The sequence below is a fragment of the Schistosoma haematobium genome, chromosome 3 (genome assembly GCF_000699445.3).
Source record: "Schistosoma haematobium chromosome 3, whole genome shotgun sequence".
Lineage (NCBI taxonomy): Eukaryota > Metazoa > Platyhelminthes > Trematoda > Strigeidida > Schistosomatidae > Schistosoma > Schistosoma haematobium.
The window spans coordinates 35987023-36006255 of NC_067198.1; the positions used below are offsets into that span (position 1 = coordinate 35987023).

General features: G+C 35.5%; 1 protein-coding gene across 2 annotated transcripts; it reads right to left on the minus strand.

The window, feature by feature from the left end:
• Positions 1–1349: 1349 nt before the first annotated feature.
• SDHAF2_1 (Succinate dehydrogenase assembly factor 2, mitochondrial) lies at positions 1350–10823 on the minus strand (the record flags this gene model as incomplete). 2 transcript variants are annotated; one of them, XM_012944657.2, is made up of 4 exons in its annotated part: positions 9645–10725; positions 8623–8938; positions 3499–3608; positions 2064–2173 (listed from the first exon to the last, which is right to left on the minus strand). In XM_012944657.2, exons 1-4 carry the CDS (start codon positions 9763–9765, stop codon positions 2064–2066), a joined length of 657 nt encoding a protein of 218 aa, XP_012800111.1. In that variant the 5' UTR covers positions 9766–10725. The 2 variants fall into 2 exon arrangements, with proteins under 2 accessions (XP_051069749.1, XP_012800111.1); XM_051213747.1 differs by having other exon boundaries at positions 1350–3608; positions 8623–10823.
• Positions 10824–19233: the final 8410 nt, after the last annotated feature.

The following is a 19233-nucleotide window of genomic DNA, read 5'->3' on the forward strand; positions in this document are numbered from 1 at the left end:
CCCAATCAATTATCAACATCGTAGGGGCTGATGAAAATATGTATCGTTTCAAATCACCTATGTTAGGAAATTAACAAGGTGAAACGGTGATGAATGGAAGTAATTGTTTTAGATAATTAAGTGGAATAAATCTGATCACGAAACGTTCCTTACATTACAAGAACTCTTATTTATGTAAAATACAGATTTGTTTAATCATGGAATGTGATTTAATTTTCACAACTTAGAAAGCTAATCGTCATAATGAAAAAAAGCGTCGTCAAACTGAAGCTTGGGAGGAAAATAAATAGTTGTCACTTCCACGACTCTTGAAGAGTTTAAAGGTTAGAGTAGAACCAAAGAACTTATAACATTATGACTAACAAATTTTACTTCAATTATTGAGAGCATTCACCAACATCAACATCCGTGGCGTATTTTAGTGTGAAGAAACAAAGTATTATCAAATAGACATTCACAAGTACTTTAGTAGATGCAGCTTTAACAGTTAATGCATGAGGATATAATCATTATCATCGTGAAATAAGTGTAACTAAAGGATATCACTAACGTGTGACAACGAAATACCTAAGCATGTATATAGAAAAATAGGGATATGTTTAAAATTAATATTCTAATTGGATAGAATCAAGAGATTGTTAAACCAGTGATTTTCGAAGCTGTTTTCGTACATAAAGTGATGTGTAGAACGAATTGGTCACCTCTATAAGTATTTCTAATTTAAAAGAATAATTTTGGAGATCGTATGTAAACGTTGAATTTCTCGAGAAAGATAATGAAGACTCGACGAATAAACCATCGTTTGTTTTGGATTAGTTGAGGATAAGAAAAAAAGAAGACAGTATGGTGGGATAGTTAAGTTATTGTTGTATTACATCTTCATCAACCTCAGAGTATGTAACATTCCCAAGCTAATTGATTCACGTAACGCAACACAAAGGAATCAAATAGACCACAGTGAGTGCCGAGTAGAACTATATATATATATATATATATATATATATATATATATATATATGTTACTGTTAGTTAAGTGTATTATCTTGACTAGCCAACAAATAATATATATAGGTAATGGTAACCGATGATTTTATAGTCCTGTTAAAAACAGCACGGATACTTGACGTACACTTTAAGCTATATTGGATTTTTTTCAAATGGCTAGAATTACTGGTTTCTAACGGCTACACAACATTTCTGTTATGTCCCGATAAGCATAGTGAATGGTAACTTTTGGGATCCATTTATGGACCAGTACTATGCGTATATTTTTATCGTATAATTGTTAATTAATTAAACTATTCATATCTCTCTTATCATAAGCTTTATTTTAGCCTATAAACTGTTATTATACGATTAACCATCCTTGAATTATCCCCTGTCTATTAATCACTACCTCCCACATTCACAGCCACATTTGGCTAATTCTTGTACAAATGTTTTTTTCATATTTTATGGTACGGTATGGTCTGTCTGATTAGTATATAAACCCAGTATGCTTGAAATAAATGATTCATACTGCAGAGGCTGAGATTGGAGTTCTGGACTTAACAGGCTGCGCTAGGCGGGAAGCAAGACCAATCAGGACTCTAGACTGCTCGCACGTGTATTACGCGTCATTGGTCCAATCGGTAATTCTCTGCTCTCTGATTGGCGGTATCGTTACGTTATACATTAACAGGGCACTGAGGCCATAAGTTATAAAAACTTCTTTAATCACCTTTCGCCTTAATAAATAGATTTCAAGGAAAAACATTTTCGGTGTTTAAAGAAATTTTATTATTAATCATTAACCTATAGGGAAATATTATAAAATTGATTTTGCAAAGCAGATGGATTCAACAATATTTATATACATAAGAAAAGAAAATGAAGTTGAAAATGATTCATTTTATACAAATATCCGTGAAACAAAAAGAACTAGATCCAATTTGGACTGAATAAATTTTTAGATGATCAAAACATTCTTACTGAACTGAGAAAGTGTGAGAGAGAAAAAAAAGGAGATGAAAATTTCTAGCGAAAAATAAAACTATTCAACTGGTTTTTTGTATAAAGCATAATTAATATAAACTAGGCTGTTCATTTCGTAGTTCGTTCTTATTGTTTTGACAATGTTCTTGAAGAAGTTGTAATACATCTGTTTGAAAATATTTTGGGGCTTCTTTTGCCTCTTTTAAACGATACATGTAAAGAAAATAGAGCAGGTGATAATTTAGAAAAGAAATGTAACAGTTTTGAAATATTATATAACTTTAATCCAATCACTAATACACATTACAGATAAAAATCAAAAAGTTCTTTACATCCAATGTATGGATGAAAAAAAGAGAAAATTAGGGATATCTCGTAAATATCGAAATCAGCTGTAGAAAAGAGGATTTTAATTAAATAAGATGTATATCATTATTATATGCAGTCTTGAATATCAACAACGCTGTAATTCGAAACCCTTGCTAATAATGATATGAACATCGTACGTGTTGAACAAATTAGTCGATTTCTGGGCTGAGCAGCCCAGTGGATAAAGTGTTGGTGCTTAAAGTGAAAGGTTCTGGGTTCGAGTCCCAATGTGAACATGAATATTCGGATACAAGCACGTCCAGCTGACGAGAACTAAATGGAATGAAACGCGGATCTTGGATTTCACTCCTGACCACGTTCCACCCATTCTAAATACATCAGGTATAACTTTGAATGACGATATAACCAGTGCTTGGAAATAAAGTTGAGGATATTTAACAATAATGCCGAAGTCTGACAAAGTATGAATAAATGTTTGTGATTCTAAATATTTCCCAGTAGAAAATATTTCTGAAAATTAATTCTCACAAGAGGTGTTAGTCAACTTACGTCAATATCACTGACATAGTGAGTGAGAATTAAGGATAACAGTCTGTTGTTCTCGTCAGTGACTACAAACAGTGTGCACAATCGACCGATAAAGTCTTTTTCAATGAAAATACAATAGCGCAAAATCGTAACTTTTGTCCTCAACCAACACCTTTTTGATTAATTCCAAGCACCATTGAAGTTATGGTTGATGTCTAACAGATTATTTCTAATACAACTGAATTGACCATTAAATATAACGATCAATGAAATAAACAAACACTGTCATTGTCTGCTGGAATTTACTAATCAGGTAATAAACGCTACAGCTCACCCTGTCAGTCACATTTCTGACTTACCTTCTAAAAGAGGTAGATTAGATTTTGAGAAGAGAGAGCATAAGTCTCATTAACGCTTTGGATATATTTTGTTGCTTAAATGCTATGAAAAATGGTAATAACTAAATCAAGTAAAATAAAGACTAATTTTGGTCTCGTTTTACATAAAATTCTGCTTGGATCCCTTCTAGTGTTACTGTCAATTTTAAGCACGAGTAAAAAAAGAAGGCTGAGCATGAGATTAGGAATACCAACAAGTGAAAAAGAAACCTTGATTACGAGAAAAATGTTAACCACAAAAATTTGCTTCAAGAAAAACACAACTTACTTGTAATCCAATAGTAAATGTCCCATTCATTGTCTGGTAGATTGATTAAACTATCATATGCAATAAGTTGTTCATGAGTCATTGAATTCAGGTATTTAGCAGCAAATGTACTATATGAAAATTACCACAAAAAAAATAATTATATTAAAAATCATGAAAAAGCCAAACCATATTAAAACACAAATTATTAGAAATTAATAATTAATACATATATCTAGTGATAACATAATGGTTATCTCCTTATATAATATTTGTGATTTATTTTAGCTTATGATAATCTAGTGTGATCAATTCGAGCGTTGAACTGATTGATTATTACACTAATCATTCATAATCACCTTTTGTTGTATTTTGTAAAAGCAGGAAAGTTCAAACTGTGGAAATATAAGTATCAGTGGTATTAAAACGGATCAAACGCTGGCTAAACTGAAGTATACAGATTGAGCTTCAAATTCGGAGCTTATTGGATGAAAGTAGCTGCTTAACTGTTAAGTCACTGCTCAAAAATTAAGACAATGGCAAGGTGAAGTAAACACATTAAACATGCAGCTTTTAAGGAATCTAGATTACAACAATAGCATTATGTACTTTTCTGTCACCATCTAGAGATTTCAGAACGTATAAGTTACGAGAACACATTTAGAGAATCTTGTGAAATAGGTAACTTACTCATACATGAAATAAAATTTGAAATCGGCGAAAGTATGTGTGAACTAATCATACTGTATTGATTAAATTATTATTTTATTTATTTATTTTAACACATAGATATTGGTACAACGGAGCACCAAATACATATGCGCCACGCAGATCTCATTTGATATGTGTGAGGGCTGTAATACTGCCCGGGTGCCCAAACCTAAAAAATTCTATATATTTATGAGTTAAAATATTCTTCTTAAACTTCATTTGCCATGGACAGGTTTATATGGTCAGGTTGAATCACATTTTTTCTAATGGATAATGATACTGTCTGGTTTTCCAAATAACCAAGTTCGTGGAAGAGGTGGAATTTACAATTTGCTTGTTAAAATTTGAGTGTTTTTAATATTAAATCACCGCTTTACGTTACTAGATGTAAGACTTAAGTGAAACAATAGTCTGTGTCGAGCCATGTTTAGTCGCATATAAACTAGGGTTCTTTTGGGATTTTCTGAAAATTGAACTATAGTGATCGAGATAATCAATGTATTTTAATATTAAAATATTAGGATTCAACCGCATTTTCATCAATCATCTATGTCTACCACTAAACATTTAAATTTTTTGAGATCAATGGAAAAAAAATCCGTTTTGTTTTAGCCAAATGTTTGACTGTAATTACCACCTACCACATTTGAAACAACTAAGATTATGTTGTGAATGGAACAGTCATAAACAGTTGGGAGACGCTTCTAATACGTAATGAGCAAACTGGACAAATTGGATTACTGATACACAGCACTTAAACGACAATACGCCGAGCGGTAAAACATAAAAGCTTTGTAAGGAAGATGTATTGATCAAGACCATAGAAGAATTAATTTACATCCAAGTTAAACCCATTATATATCGATTAAACTCAATGATTATTAATTGCAAAATTTATAAACTAAATAATAACTTTGAAGAGAGCAAGAACAAAGATTGGTGCAGAATAATATGAATTCATTTTATTTCGTTAGGTTCTCATCAGCTGCTTACAACCTAAATTATTTGAAATTTAATTTATTACAGATATTGACATATACATAAGAGGGTGAATAAAGATGAATAAATGTATCATGGTGTAGCGAAGATTTCGATAGGGTTAATGAGGTCATAAAATTTTGTCTCGAATAAATAGAATTTGAGAGGGAAAGTTCCGGAACATTGAAATAGTGATTAGAACTCATGAAAATAGATTAGTGGTAATAAAGAAAATACGCCCGATTCAAAGAGCATATTCCGAAAAGTTTATGATTAAATGGATTAAAAGCATCCACCAGTGCCATCGCAAGACATCTCCTTGACACAGGACATGAAGTTGATATACTGAAGTCCTTCAAGGTGATTAACAAACAATCAAACCCCAACCTCTTGGAATTTGCCGAAGCAATAGAAATCAAACGTTTAAAACCAGATCTATGTATACAAAAAGAGACAGTAATAAATCTTTTTTTACCCTGGTAACAATAACCCCCTTTTTTATTCATTTATTCCTCTATTTATTTATTGAGTCATTACTCCAACTCTTTTAAATTACATTATACATAACTGACTGAAATCAATTCATATTTTCTTTATTACTATTAATCTATTTTCATGAGTTCTAATCACTATTTCAATGTTCCGGACCCCATTAACTCTATCGGAATCTTCGCTACACCATTATACATTTATTCATCTTTAATCACCCTCTTATGTATAAATATGTCAATATCTGTAATAATTCTGAATTTCAAATAACTTAGGTTGTAAGCAGTTGATGAGAACCTAACGAAATAAAATGAAATCATATTATTCTGCACCAATCTTTGTTATTGCTCTCTTTAAAATAATAAAGGGAACTATGTGTATAAATAATAATTGCTTAAGCACAAAAATATGGTGAATTTATAAACAAAATTAAAATAGCTACTTTCATATTGGCTGAATAAATACAAATGAAAATTCACTACAAGTGAATAAACAGAGTTTACAAAAAAAATTATGCAACGAAATTATATTTAAAGTTAACTTTAGCCAATTTGCCAAGTTGAAGATTAACTTTCTTATTTATACTCTGAATTAAGAAATTTCACATCCCTGAAAGATTTTTCAAAAAGGACAGTTCTTTTTTCGGTGTAAATTTGACTGAGTACGATTTATTGAATAGAGTTGTTCTAACAAGATGAATATCGATAAAGCAGTAATTTGTGGAACTATCTTATGAAGAATTATTATCGATATTTTTATTGTAAAATTAGTAAATATTTGGATTATTGTATCTTAATATTTTCTTAATTATAACCCTTTGTTTGGTGCTTAAATTATCGGCATATAATTCCCATCTAAACATTAAAAGCACGAAGTTCAGAGAGGGGATCTCGTTCTAACGAGTTTATTATCAGTATATATATGATTAAAGTATCAGTTCCATGAGGATATATGAACAAGGAATAAACATTACAGATTATAATGCTAGATTACGCAATGTGAGTGATAACAATAACAGATTGTGTGTGTGCAAACAGAAAGCCTTGCATAAATTATCGTTCTATTTTGTAAATCTCAATTTTTTGTTGACTAATTACAGATCAGTCACTTAATTTCCCTACGGCTTATGGCGTGATTATGGGCAGATCGTAATGACCTATTTATGTTAATGTAGGCAGGAATTTACTCTACATCAGTGTATGAGTTGAGTCATATAATTGGACGGCTAGACAACAGGGATTTTATCAGCATGTAAATTTAGTCTTCTAATTAGACACTATGTTGGGAATATCTCGACAATTAATGAGATTATGGCCCCAGTTGTTGTTCAGTGGTCACTCGTAAAATAGGTCATCAGTTCTACAGACACTGAGAGAACTAGTTAGCAGTCGAACTAGACAATACTACTACTTCCATAATAACCACTTGATTACAGAGGTCTCAGTACAATGCAAGAACCTGTCGGTTTTATAGTTATAACAAAACTAAGAACACAGAGGCTTTCAGGCCGAATCACAAAAGTGTAAAAGCCAAGTACTGGTTAGTATTTTAATTGTATGTAATAATTATACTTATGCTGACAGATATAAGTAGTATGTAGCAACAGTCGGAAGTTAAATGCCTGACAGCAGAAGATTGACATGAATAGAAAAGAAAGGAAGTCGTGGAGCGATCGAAATAACAACAGAATTGGAGGAATAATGGTGTATCCAAACGACAATGCAAAGAAGATATGCAAATGATTTCTTTAATGTATGGTTTTCAGATTTTACTAAGCCACTGTGATTCTGCATTAAGTAATAAATTGGCTTCCCGTCACCTGAGTTCGCGTTCAGTACTATTCCATTCACTAATATGATTGACTAGTCTGCTAACAAAAAATACAGTGATCTTGGCTGATTGTTTATGTCCACTTGTTTACCTTCATTGTATAGTCAGACTACACACTAAAAGATTGATATGTATTTATTTTTTTACTTAAAGCACATTTGATACTACATGACTGTGATAAAATGAATACGCGTGCATAAGTTTACTGGTCCGGTGAAGACGCTATAAGGAAGAATAGTGTGCAAACATAATAAGGTACCTGTTTACGTGAACCATGATGATTGGGTTGGGTTCAAAATTAACAACTCAGTCGTTAAAAATTGAGTTAGGACAAGAAACCACAGCTTTATGAAACGACGGTGTTCAACAGATTCACAGCAAGACCAGAAGTGATCATTTTTGTAAAATGTTTTCCATTTAACAGAAATATAATACAAGCACTGAACTAATAATAAACACTCTTCATTTGTATGTTTCTTCAACCTAAAGATTTGTCATATAGAAACGAAACCAAAGTTACCCCCCCTCCCACAAACACCATTATTGCAACCAGGAGTTTTTCAAACTACCTTATTAACGGTAAATTTTCTCCGGCTCAGTAAATTCAGCATGACAGAGTGGGCATATATTTGATTAGGTGATCGAATACTTTGATTCAACTATTTGCTGACCTTTAGGTACTATTTGTAAATAATAACTGCTTTACAATGCAGCGTTTGATTATTGAAGTTATGCTTTCAACAGATATACTACAAGTAAATGTTTTTTAGACTCTGAGCGATGGTCAATATCCGTAATTTTTTGTAGATTGACTGAATATTTTTCTTCAATAGACATTTTATATGATTCTGTAGGTAAAACAAGCCATCTGACTTAGGTGGACAGTTTTATCACTCGGAAGATATTATATTATTGCCCAACACTTGTTGACGAACAACTGATGGCTTTGTTTAACAAAGAGAATCGTCAATCATTAACGTATTAAAAAAATAGGTCTGGAAAAATAAGAAACAACATTGGTAGACTAATATTTTGGGATCTAACCTTCAATAGCCAAATTCCTTATATAATAACAACAAAAGACTATGAGCAAACTGAAAACTTATAGAAATATATATATGAATAGAATCAGAATACCTTAACAGAATTCCATTTTCCAAATTTCCACGCTTTCTACTTTGATATAATAAACGAGCTCTGCGAACATCATCTGTTTCTGTGGTAGATACTTGATTTGTAGATCGAAGTTGTACGTCGTCTACAACATTATTCTGGCCAAACGATGATTGAGTGGAAAAGAATGAATATCCAGAATACATTTTTATTTCATATTTAGGTAGAGTGATTAATCGACTACTTAACATAATAGGCAATCTTGTAACAATGTGGTATTTAAAATTCATTTTCTTTATGCTAATTAACTCAAACTCAAAATCTGTTGAGCGCTGGTTATCTACAAAGAGGTACACAAAACGTCGTTATTATGTACATATATGTGATAGAAAATCCGAGCTTACTGAGTTTTGAACAAAACGAACGACACTTAACGCAGACCTAATAACTCTAAATCTGATATTTTACTAGTAATGTTCACGTCATGTTATTTTTTCTTTACAATACCAGAATGTTCACTGAGAAATGAGCAAATACCAAGTGGACTAAATATCATTTCTAATGGATGTAGGCAGTGAGACGGTAAATAGACGTCAACTTCATCTTGACGTCAAGAAAGGAGTTAATGAGTGATATAATGATAGATTACGAACCACCAATATTATCACACATGGTGACTACCATACAGAAGACGAGCCGAGTTATCGCTACTTGAAGTTATGTACAATCAGCAGACATGAAAAATCTGGACAGCCTGAAAGTGTAGTCGGAAAAACAACTTGCCTCACGACAGCCGTCAGAATCTGTGCAGTACATTTGAAATTCCGCTATTTAAATTTTAAGTTTTAATTCATACGTGCTTATTTTCTATTTTTTAGTTGGTAACTGTCGTAAAAATACTTCATTATTCACAGCAATCATCCTGTGCTTTCTAAGTCAAAGATTCACATCCCTTCTCGCAATGGTTTATCTTGCCATTTTGTACCAAATGACACACTCCGGATTTTATAAGAAATAACATACCCTAAGGCTAAAACCAAAATTACCAGGGACCGAGTGTTGCCATTCAGGTCCTTTAAGGGTGAATGGTATTCTATTTTCATTAAAACCAGTAAAAGTCCGAATACTTCGAGGGATAAATCTAGGTCTTCTATTTTTGTCCCACATGAGTGATCTTTGAATATCGGGGAATCAAACGATTTTATGCCTACGAATAACTTATAAGACAGTATTCTATATTGACTACAGGAATTATATGCAAACTTTAGAGAATAAGTGATGATCAGGAACGAATAGCAGCAAGCGTTTTCTAGTGCGAATAGACGTCAGAAATGATCTTTATGGTCATAAACGAAATAGCTATACTTCAGGTAAGTGATCTTTGCAAATCGTGAATTTAATACCTTACAGGCTACTGTTACAAAAACTTCACATGTATCTTCGTGGGTAATTTTATCTTCAGTCATAGAGTAGCACTTTTCGAGTGATCAAAGCCAAAGCGTAAAAATGACTCACCGAGAGGTTAAAATTAATAACAATCTATAACATCTTAATCAGATTCACTCTAATTTAAAATGAACATGGAATTTTATAACTTCCAGTATGGTTAGATTCATTCCTACACTGCGCTGATCGTCGAAATATCTAAACTTTTGTATGATAACAATTTAACTAACATTATTATGTTTCTCAGAAAATAGGAATGGACTCAATGTGAGTTGGGGAATAGCGCATCCCGAGCTCCCAATTTTGGGGAAATTTTGACCCCCTTTGAAAAAACCACTATAGTAAACTTTTAGGAGATGGCACTAAAATTTCGAAATTTCCCCAAACATTGATGAATGTTATTTGACATTGGGAGTTCCCACAAAATACCCCAAAATTTTCCCAAATGTGGGAGATTGGGATCAACTGCAGCTGTCACTAGTGACCGACATTTCAGAAAATAAAATTCGCGAACAACAAGTTGAAACGATTGTTCGAGATCGCAAACATTGTCAGGGTTGTCAAATGCCGTCTATGGAAAGAATCACATAACAGCATGATATTTTATTCATTGATTTGAAAGTGTTAAACATGTAACATGGAAGTTTGGGGACAATTTACATGGATTAGTATTGAAGCTACCTTTCACTTCCCAGTCCTTTTTAGTATAAAAGACAAGGTCTCTACAGATCTGCAAATAACCGAGATCACCAAAACCTCCTGACCTTCAAAACACAATTAGCGCTAATAAAATTGAATAGTCCAACCGACTAGTCAACCAGAATAATGCCACATGTGCCTATTTCTACAACCCTTTGCTCTTAAATAGATATTTTACTCTAAGGCGCTTAATCTGTCTATAACAACTTCAACTGTTTGCTCCAATTATTTTCGGAGATTTCTACGCCACACCAGCCTACTTAGTCTGAACTAAAAACATCTTAATAAACACAAAGTCAAAATAACCCATCGTGTGAGTCTTCGAAAATAATAAGAACCCAGCGATTGGAATTTTCATTTTTGACTGAATCATTTATTCAGTCTGTCTATTCATATATATATATATATATATATATCAGATTCAGATTTGTGTAGTAAGGACAGAAGGCCTATGGCCTATGTTATTCCTTTTCTAGTATGCTTCTGTGAGTGTCCAGTCTTCTCTTGAAAGAGTCAATTGAAGGTGCGGACACCACTGCTTCAGGCAGCAGGTTCCAAGTATTGATGACGCAGTGTGAAAACCTGTATGCCACGAGTATTTCGTTCGTTCTTGGCTTTTCTACTCGCCCGCTATGTCCTCTGAGGTGTCCCGATCTAGTGGGAAGAAAGAGAGAGAATAAGTTAGGTCCGAAATCATTTCTCAGTATTCTGTACATCATTATTAGATCTCCCCTTAGTCTGCGATAGGATAGAGTAAAGAGGTTCAGTTTTTCAAGCCGCTCTTTATATGGTAAACCCCGGAGTTCCGGAATTGCACGCGTAGCTGCCCTCTGTACCTTTTCTAGTATGTCGGAGTCACCTTTTAAACAGGGGCTTGCAGCCTGAACACAGTTCTCTAACTTAGTTCTCACTAAGGATGTGTATAATGTGGTGAACATGGTAGTATCAAGCCTAGTGAATGTCCTTTTTAAAGCCCAGAGGGTTCGAAACCCCTTAACTGCGACCTCCCGGCAATGGGCCGTCGTCTTAAGGTCATTGCTCACTGTCACCCCTAGGTCCTTATGAGACCGGACTACGGGTAATGACACATCCCCTATGTTGTACGTATTAACCTTTGAATCCCCCAAGTGCATGTAGACACACTTTTCCGATTTGATAGGCATTAGCCACTCTTTAGACCAGTTTGTCATATTATTTAAGTCCGCCTGAAGAGTAAATGCGTCTGTGTCTCCAGTTATTACTCGCCAAATTTTTACATCGTCAGCGTATAATAACATTGGAGACTGTACTATACTTGTAAGATCATTAACGTACATTATAAAAAGTAAAGGACCTAGGATGGAACCTTGGGGTACTCCACTAAGTACTGGTCTCCAGATGGAGCACTTGGAATTTATTCTTACTTTTTGCCTACGACCTACTAGGAAATCCTTAATCCAATTTAAAAGAGGTCCGGCAATACCAAGGTTTGCCAACTTCAATAGCAGTCTATTAGTTGGCACTTTGTCAAAAGCCTTACTGAAGTCTATGTAGACAACATCCACTGAGTTTCCGTTGTCTAGCGCATTAATCCAGAGCTCCCTAGCTATAAGGAGGTTCGTTGTACAGGATAGACCCTTTCTAAAACCATGTTGTGCCATGTTCAGCAAGTTATTGGTTTCCATAAATGCTGTTATGGTCCGTTTGATTATTCTCTCCAGTATTTTAATTACAACACTGGTGAGGCTTACGGGTCTGTAATTCGATGGAACTTGTCGTAGACCAGTTTTATGTATGGGAGTGACGATTTTCGTCCTTCCAGTCCATAGGTAACACACCTTGGTCAAGTGACATTTTGAATATCACAGTCAGTGGGGCTGCGATATATTGGGCAATATGTCTCAAGATTTTAGGGTGTAGTTCATCTGGTCCTGTTGACTTCTCCATGTTTAGCGTGCTAAGAGCCTTAAGCACATCGTTTTGGTCGAAGTCCACGGTGAGCAGCTGGTTTGTTGACTCTGTAATTGGGTCTGGTTCTTTCTCTAGAGGAGGTTCCTGAGTGAAAACTGCCCCAAAGTAGTCAGCCATAATCTCAGCTTTTTCCTGATCTTCCTCTATCATTTCAGATTCACTTCCTACTTTAATTAGGTTGGGAATCCAGTGATGAGTCCTTGTTCTGTAGTTTATGTACGAGAATATCCTCTTGGGCTGCTTGAGTGCAGATTGTGCCAGCTGCATTTCATATTTTCTTTGAGCTTCCCGAATGTTTGTTATACACTCGTTTCTTATTGATCTGTAGCGTTCCATCGTACCTGCTGTACCAAGGCGGATGGCAACATCCCAGCTGTTCTTCTTTTGTCTTAGTAAACGTCGAATATCCCGCCCTATCCAGGGATGTCCGTGCTTCTTTTTCTTTGGGACAGTCCAGGGTATGTATGGTTGAGTTACCCGATTGTATAACTGTCTGAATAGAGTCCATGCCTCTTGTACTGATGCCTTTGAGTCAATTTCCCAGTTCTCAGCCGATGCTGCGGAGTCAATTGCCTGCATATCTGCCTTCCATATGTTAGGACGGGCCGGCGCAATTGTTTGAGAAGCAATTTCAGCCATGAGTTTGAATAAGATGACTGCATGGTCACTTCTCCCAAGTGGTGGGAGAAAAGCCGTTTGACCAACGTCCTCACCGTGTGTGAAGACTAAATCTAAAAGAGAGGAAGAGTTTCTTAAGTCGTATCTTGTGGGATCTCTAATGTGTTGGAATAATGCTAGTCCAATCGAGATTTCTAACAGTTTGGAGTCGAACGACGATATAGATGACTCTACTTCTAAGTTAACCCAGTTTATATATGGTGCATTAAAGTCGCCTACTACAAGGCTTTTACCGTTGTTACACCAGGACTTAAGTTTACTGAGGAGAAAATCATCTGCTACACATTCTGGACTGCGATAAACTACAACTAATTCAATATCTTGCCTTCGGCATTTCAACTTACATCTCACCAGTTCACATGTCCCTGAAACATGTGCTACTGTCTCAGCTAATCTTATGGTTAGGGTACTTTTCGTGTACACAATAACCCCCCCTCCCCTTCGGTTTAATCTATCAGCCCTACTGGTTATGAAACCAGTCAATTTGATTTCACTATCTAATACTTCTGCTTTTAACCAAGTTTCCGAGACAGCGATAACGTCCGGTTTTTCTTTATCCACCAATGACTTCAGCTCCGCCATTTTATTTAGTAGGCTGCGAGCATTTGTGTAGCACACTTTTAAGTATGTGAAGAGCTTTCCCTTGCCACCCAGAGTGGCTTGGGGATCGTTTTGCTCCGAACTTTTACAATCTGAAAACCCTTAAGAACGAGGTTTCTTTCACCGTTTCGGCGACGCTCGTTTATTTCCGCTTCTGCAGCCCTTCTCTTAATACGATCAGCTAGGCTGAGGTCCTCACGGACATATATTCCGGATCCAATCAGTTTACGTGAATTACTTAGAACCAGGTTCCTTTCTTCCACCGTGTTGAATGTAACCTTTAGGAGGCGGTTTTTCTGAGGACTTTCGGAATCCACCTTTTTTCCTATTCTATAAAGCTTACAAATACTAACTCCTGAAACTGTATCTGGGAGTAGTTTACTTAATGATGTCTTAATATGATTGAGATCATGTTCAAATCTTGCCTTTGGTTCAGTGTCTGAAGATTCTCTTATCTTATGAAAAATGACTGATCTCTCAGAGAGATCTGTCTTTTCACGCGGTGAGGATTTTTCTTCTGATTAAGTCCCTTCCAATGTCTTGCTGACCAGCTGCGTTTTGCCTACAGCCTTTTTCTTCTTATTTTTTTTCTTCTTACTGGAGTCCATTTGTCACCACTCAGAACAGCCACACCTGGACTATGTGGAACGGTGACAGTTTTATCCGGATCTTCTATTTCGACTAGAGGTGTATGACTGCCGATGTCAATATCAGGCGACACTTCATTTCTCGTTAATGTCAACGGAGATTTCACGTTCCCGTCAACCGCAGTCAGGTGTTTAATGGGTCCAGTAGCAGCACTTACTACACTGACACATTCTTCATCGTCAGTACTCCTGTTATCAGTGCTTCCGCCATCGTTTTTCTTGCAGGCCAAAGCCAATAGGCCCATAGCCTCCTGAATTAGTACCTTTTTATCCATACAGCAGAACACACAAAGCCAATGCGAGTTAGGCTTCGAGCATCTTTTGTAAGCCGTCGGACTTAGTCGTGTACACATTTTGTGATACCACTTTTTACAGTCGTCACACTGCATTCCCTCCTCAACGCAGAACAAACAATTTGGTTGCCCACATTTGTGAGTCTTACCAACCATTGTAATTCGATTTAAAAGGTTTAAAAACAAAAAACGATAACAATGTGAACACAAGTCTTAGTCAAGGACTAAAAACAGGTACTCAGGACAAAATGTAGCAAAAAATTTCAAACTTCAACCAAAGAACTCTTAGTTAAAGTAGACCAAGAATGCTTTTTAGTGCAATAAGTACCAAAAGCAAGTATAATCACAACAAGTACAAAAATCACTGCCCTTTTTGGAATTAGCGCGCTAATATATATATATATATATACACCTGTGCTTTAAATTTATTGCGATAGAAGTGTAGAAATGAACACATAATCATCGATACGAACCCCACACCTGGACAACATCCGGAAAAGGCATGATCAGTTCAGAAAAAACCTTAATATGAATATCGAATTCAATGTTGATGTTTATTTAATTGCTTATCTACGACTTTCACCCCTTGTAAGGGAGCATAAGACACTCATCAGCATTCTCCATTCACCTCCGTCCTGGGCAATCCTTTGCAGTTTTTTCCATTTGTTATTCATCCTTCTGATACATGTTTTCTGCTCTCGAGGCAACATACTCTTTGTCTTTCCTGTTTTCCGCTTCCCGTCGGAATTCTATGTGAGAGCTTGCCTCTAGGCAGAGTTTGATGATTTCTTTAGTATTTCTTTAGTCTTTTCCTAATCTCCTCCTCATCTGGAACCTGTTTTGATCTTCCATAGTAGGCTGTTGCTGATGGTATCCGGCGAATGGAAGTTCAGTAATTTGCGTAGACATTTATTTATAAATATTTGTAGTCTCATGATGATGAATGCAGTAGTTCTCCTTGTTTCATCTCCGTACGCTGGAACTTATTGAAGATTCTGACTTCGAAAATGGCTTCCAGACAGGTGTTTTGAGTACGAAATGCTCTTCAATTGTAGGAATTCTGTCCTTGTTTTGCCAATCCTCGACTTTACGTCTGCATACGATCGTCCTTTTTCATCGGTAATTCTTATCAGGTACGTGAATGTTTCCGCCTCTGCCAGAGTTTCTCCATCAAGTGCGATCGGTTTGGTTCTTTCTGTGTTGGATTTGGGGATGCTGCTCTTTTCATTGTGAATTTTGAAGTTTATCGATGCAGAGTCTGCTGCTACACTAGTTGTCTTCATCTGTATTTGTTCGTGTGTACGGGATAGGAGGGCTAGGTTATCTGCGAGGTCCAAATCGTGTAATTGGTTCTGAGCTGTCCATTTTATTCCGTGTTTTCCCTCAGATGTCGATGTCGTCATTATCTCGTCAACCACCAGAAGAACGAGGAAGGGCGAGAGTAGACAGTCTTGTCTGACTCCCTTCATCACTTAAAATGCGTCGGTCAGCTGTCCTCCATGCACGACCTTGCACTGTAGTCCGTCGTACGAGTTCCGGATGATGTTGGCAACTTCCTCAGGAACTCCATAGTGTCGAAAACGCTTTTATATAACCCTCCTTCGCTCACTGTCAAATGCTTTATCATTGTCCATGGAGTTGATTTAATGACGAATTGTATTCATTTGACTGTTCAACGATTATCTATAGTGTCGCGCGTTGTCGATAGAGTCATCATGAATTGGTTGAGTATGATAGTATGTTGAAGAAGGCAGTATTAGGCCTCTATAATTCTGTTAGTCAAGTTGTTCACTACCTCTTTAGCTTTAGTTTAATCTTGGCCACAACAAGGTGTTGATTTGAAAACATATTAACTCCTCTTTGAATTCTCAAGTCTTCCATGAATCTTGTATCGGTCCGGCTCTCCGTAGCTTGGTCCGGTGGGGTCTTTGTAGCTTTATGTGGGAATATTATGCAGCCTATAACCAATTTGTTGAATGCCACGGATTTGTAAATCTCTCATCAAATTCGTTACTCTGTTCCAGTCCATATCGTTTCATGATATCTTCATACCTGGCGTCGTCCATCCCGACTTTGGCAATTGAGCCCCTCTCAGGATAGTAAGGTCGTTTCCTGAGCACTTCGTTAAGATTCATTGCAGCTTCTTGTATGATTCACCATCATCATAATCATCATCATCGTCATTCCTATAATTAAGAAGCAGCGCATAACACTGGCTTATATACACAGTTATTCCATTCTTCTTTGTTATGAACGATGCATTGAAGGTTCTGAATCTGTAGTGGCATTAGACCATAACCACACAATCTTCAAAGCTGAACACAAGACTACTCAGAAAATAGATATTCAATATTCAACACGGAGAAATACCTAACAATGGAGAAGGCGCGAAGAATGAATTGAATGGTCTGGAGTTGATCGAGTGGCATGGCTCGGCCATGCAGGCGTGGTCTCTGCTGAATGTTACCTTATATCTTCTATTCATATTAAATATATTGTTCTTTCTCTAGCCTAACCTTGTTCTACATCATGTATTGGTAATTGACGCGATACAGTGAGTTGGTGTAGTCGATGGTGTGACTTCTACGTTAGATCTTATAAATTAGGCAGTTATATCACGACAAATCTACAAATTTAGGATTAGGTCTATTATTAGAGCAGTACTAATATCATAGTAGACCATAGTTCTACATTGGTGAGCCCAACTAAAGAAACGCAACCTATTATTGTTAATCCTTATTTCCACCTTAACCTTCTCAATCGGATTTTATTTTTGTAAACCCACTATTCTAATAGTCCTTTGATTAATGGTCACATATATTATCGTAATGTTATATCTATTAGTTCACATAACTTACTAGCTCAATCGATAATAAAAGTTGATCATCTATATCAACTAATTAGCTTTGATGGTTCGTTAACAAGCTTTAATAGCATTTACCTGCTTCAGCAACATAGACTTGTTTAAACATCAAGCTCTAGCAAATATGACCTGTAAATAGCGTAAATATACATTGACTAACAATGCAATCAAGGATTGAATAGTTATCTGGATCTAATTCTTAGTGTTCCTTCGCTTAACACCTCATCCTGTTTTAAACTATGCACTATCCTGTAATATCTTTTCTTCCGACCACTGCCTGCCTAATTTCATATTCTCGAGTTCCATTGCCAAACAACAAGGATGACACCTCCAAAAACATACGGTGAGTTCCAGCTATAGGTTTTCTGCAATCATAAGGTCATTTTTAGATGGTTCGTTCAATGACAACCACACAATTATCTGGGTTCATTCGGTTGTTCTGATCCGAGCGAGTGGCAAAAACCTCAACAGCATCAAGCACCCTGGAATTAATTGCCATACTGCATGTTTTATTCTGGATGCTTTTGGATCAATACTACTCACGAATGGCGTTATATATGTCGTCCACTGAATAATATAATTTTCAAAAATAATCAAGGCGAGTTCAACTATTTTACTGGATGATTTTTTTGTACTTAAGATGTATATGTTTTTCAGTTGCTTTTGCCATATTTTTGTAAGTGTCACTAAGCTAAATGCAGTAACTTCTTATGGAAGGTTTATAACGCATCATATTCCTGCCTGAAGTTTCACAAGCAGTCTTAACTTTAAAATTATTTATCTGGTCATGTTCATTATTTTTAAATTGTCATATACGTCAACAACCTGCTTGTTAACCTGTCCCGCACATACGTTACACTATATCTTCATGTCTCCTAAATTTAGGAATCATCTGAATCGCCTTTAACATTTATCAATAAACCCATCATAGTCGTTGTTGCTAATCGTATTTGGGTTTATGGATTGGTTTATCATATTAGCAGCCTAAAATGCGAACATAGTTTAGATAATAAGATTAAAAATTTAGGTACTATCAACTGCACTAGTAAAATAACTAAATCCCTAGGTAGCTGTTAGCTAAACAAACGTTTAAAATCAAAACTCTTTAGCCTACTAGAATTAACACTAAACGAATCTTTCTGAATTAAAATTTATAATTAAATTAGGCGTCTCGGATTCTTTAACGTTATAAATTTCTGATAATTTCGAATCACCTAAAGCAACAATACCTATTTTTCTACTGACTAATCCTCAATCAACACTATAACTAGTTAAACGTAATAGTTTCAGGATATCGTCATAAAGCATTGTCATAACTTGACAATCACGTAATATGATTGATAAAATTAATGAAACTATTAACAAAATCGGTCAGCAAATTGATTTACAATTATCACTAGTGTTGTTTTTTCTTTTATCTCCATTCACTATAGATGATTACAGTATGTTTCTCTATCGG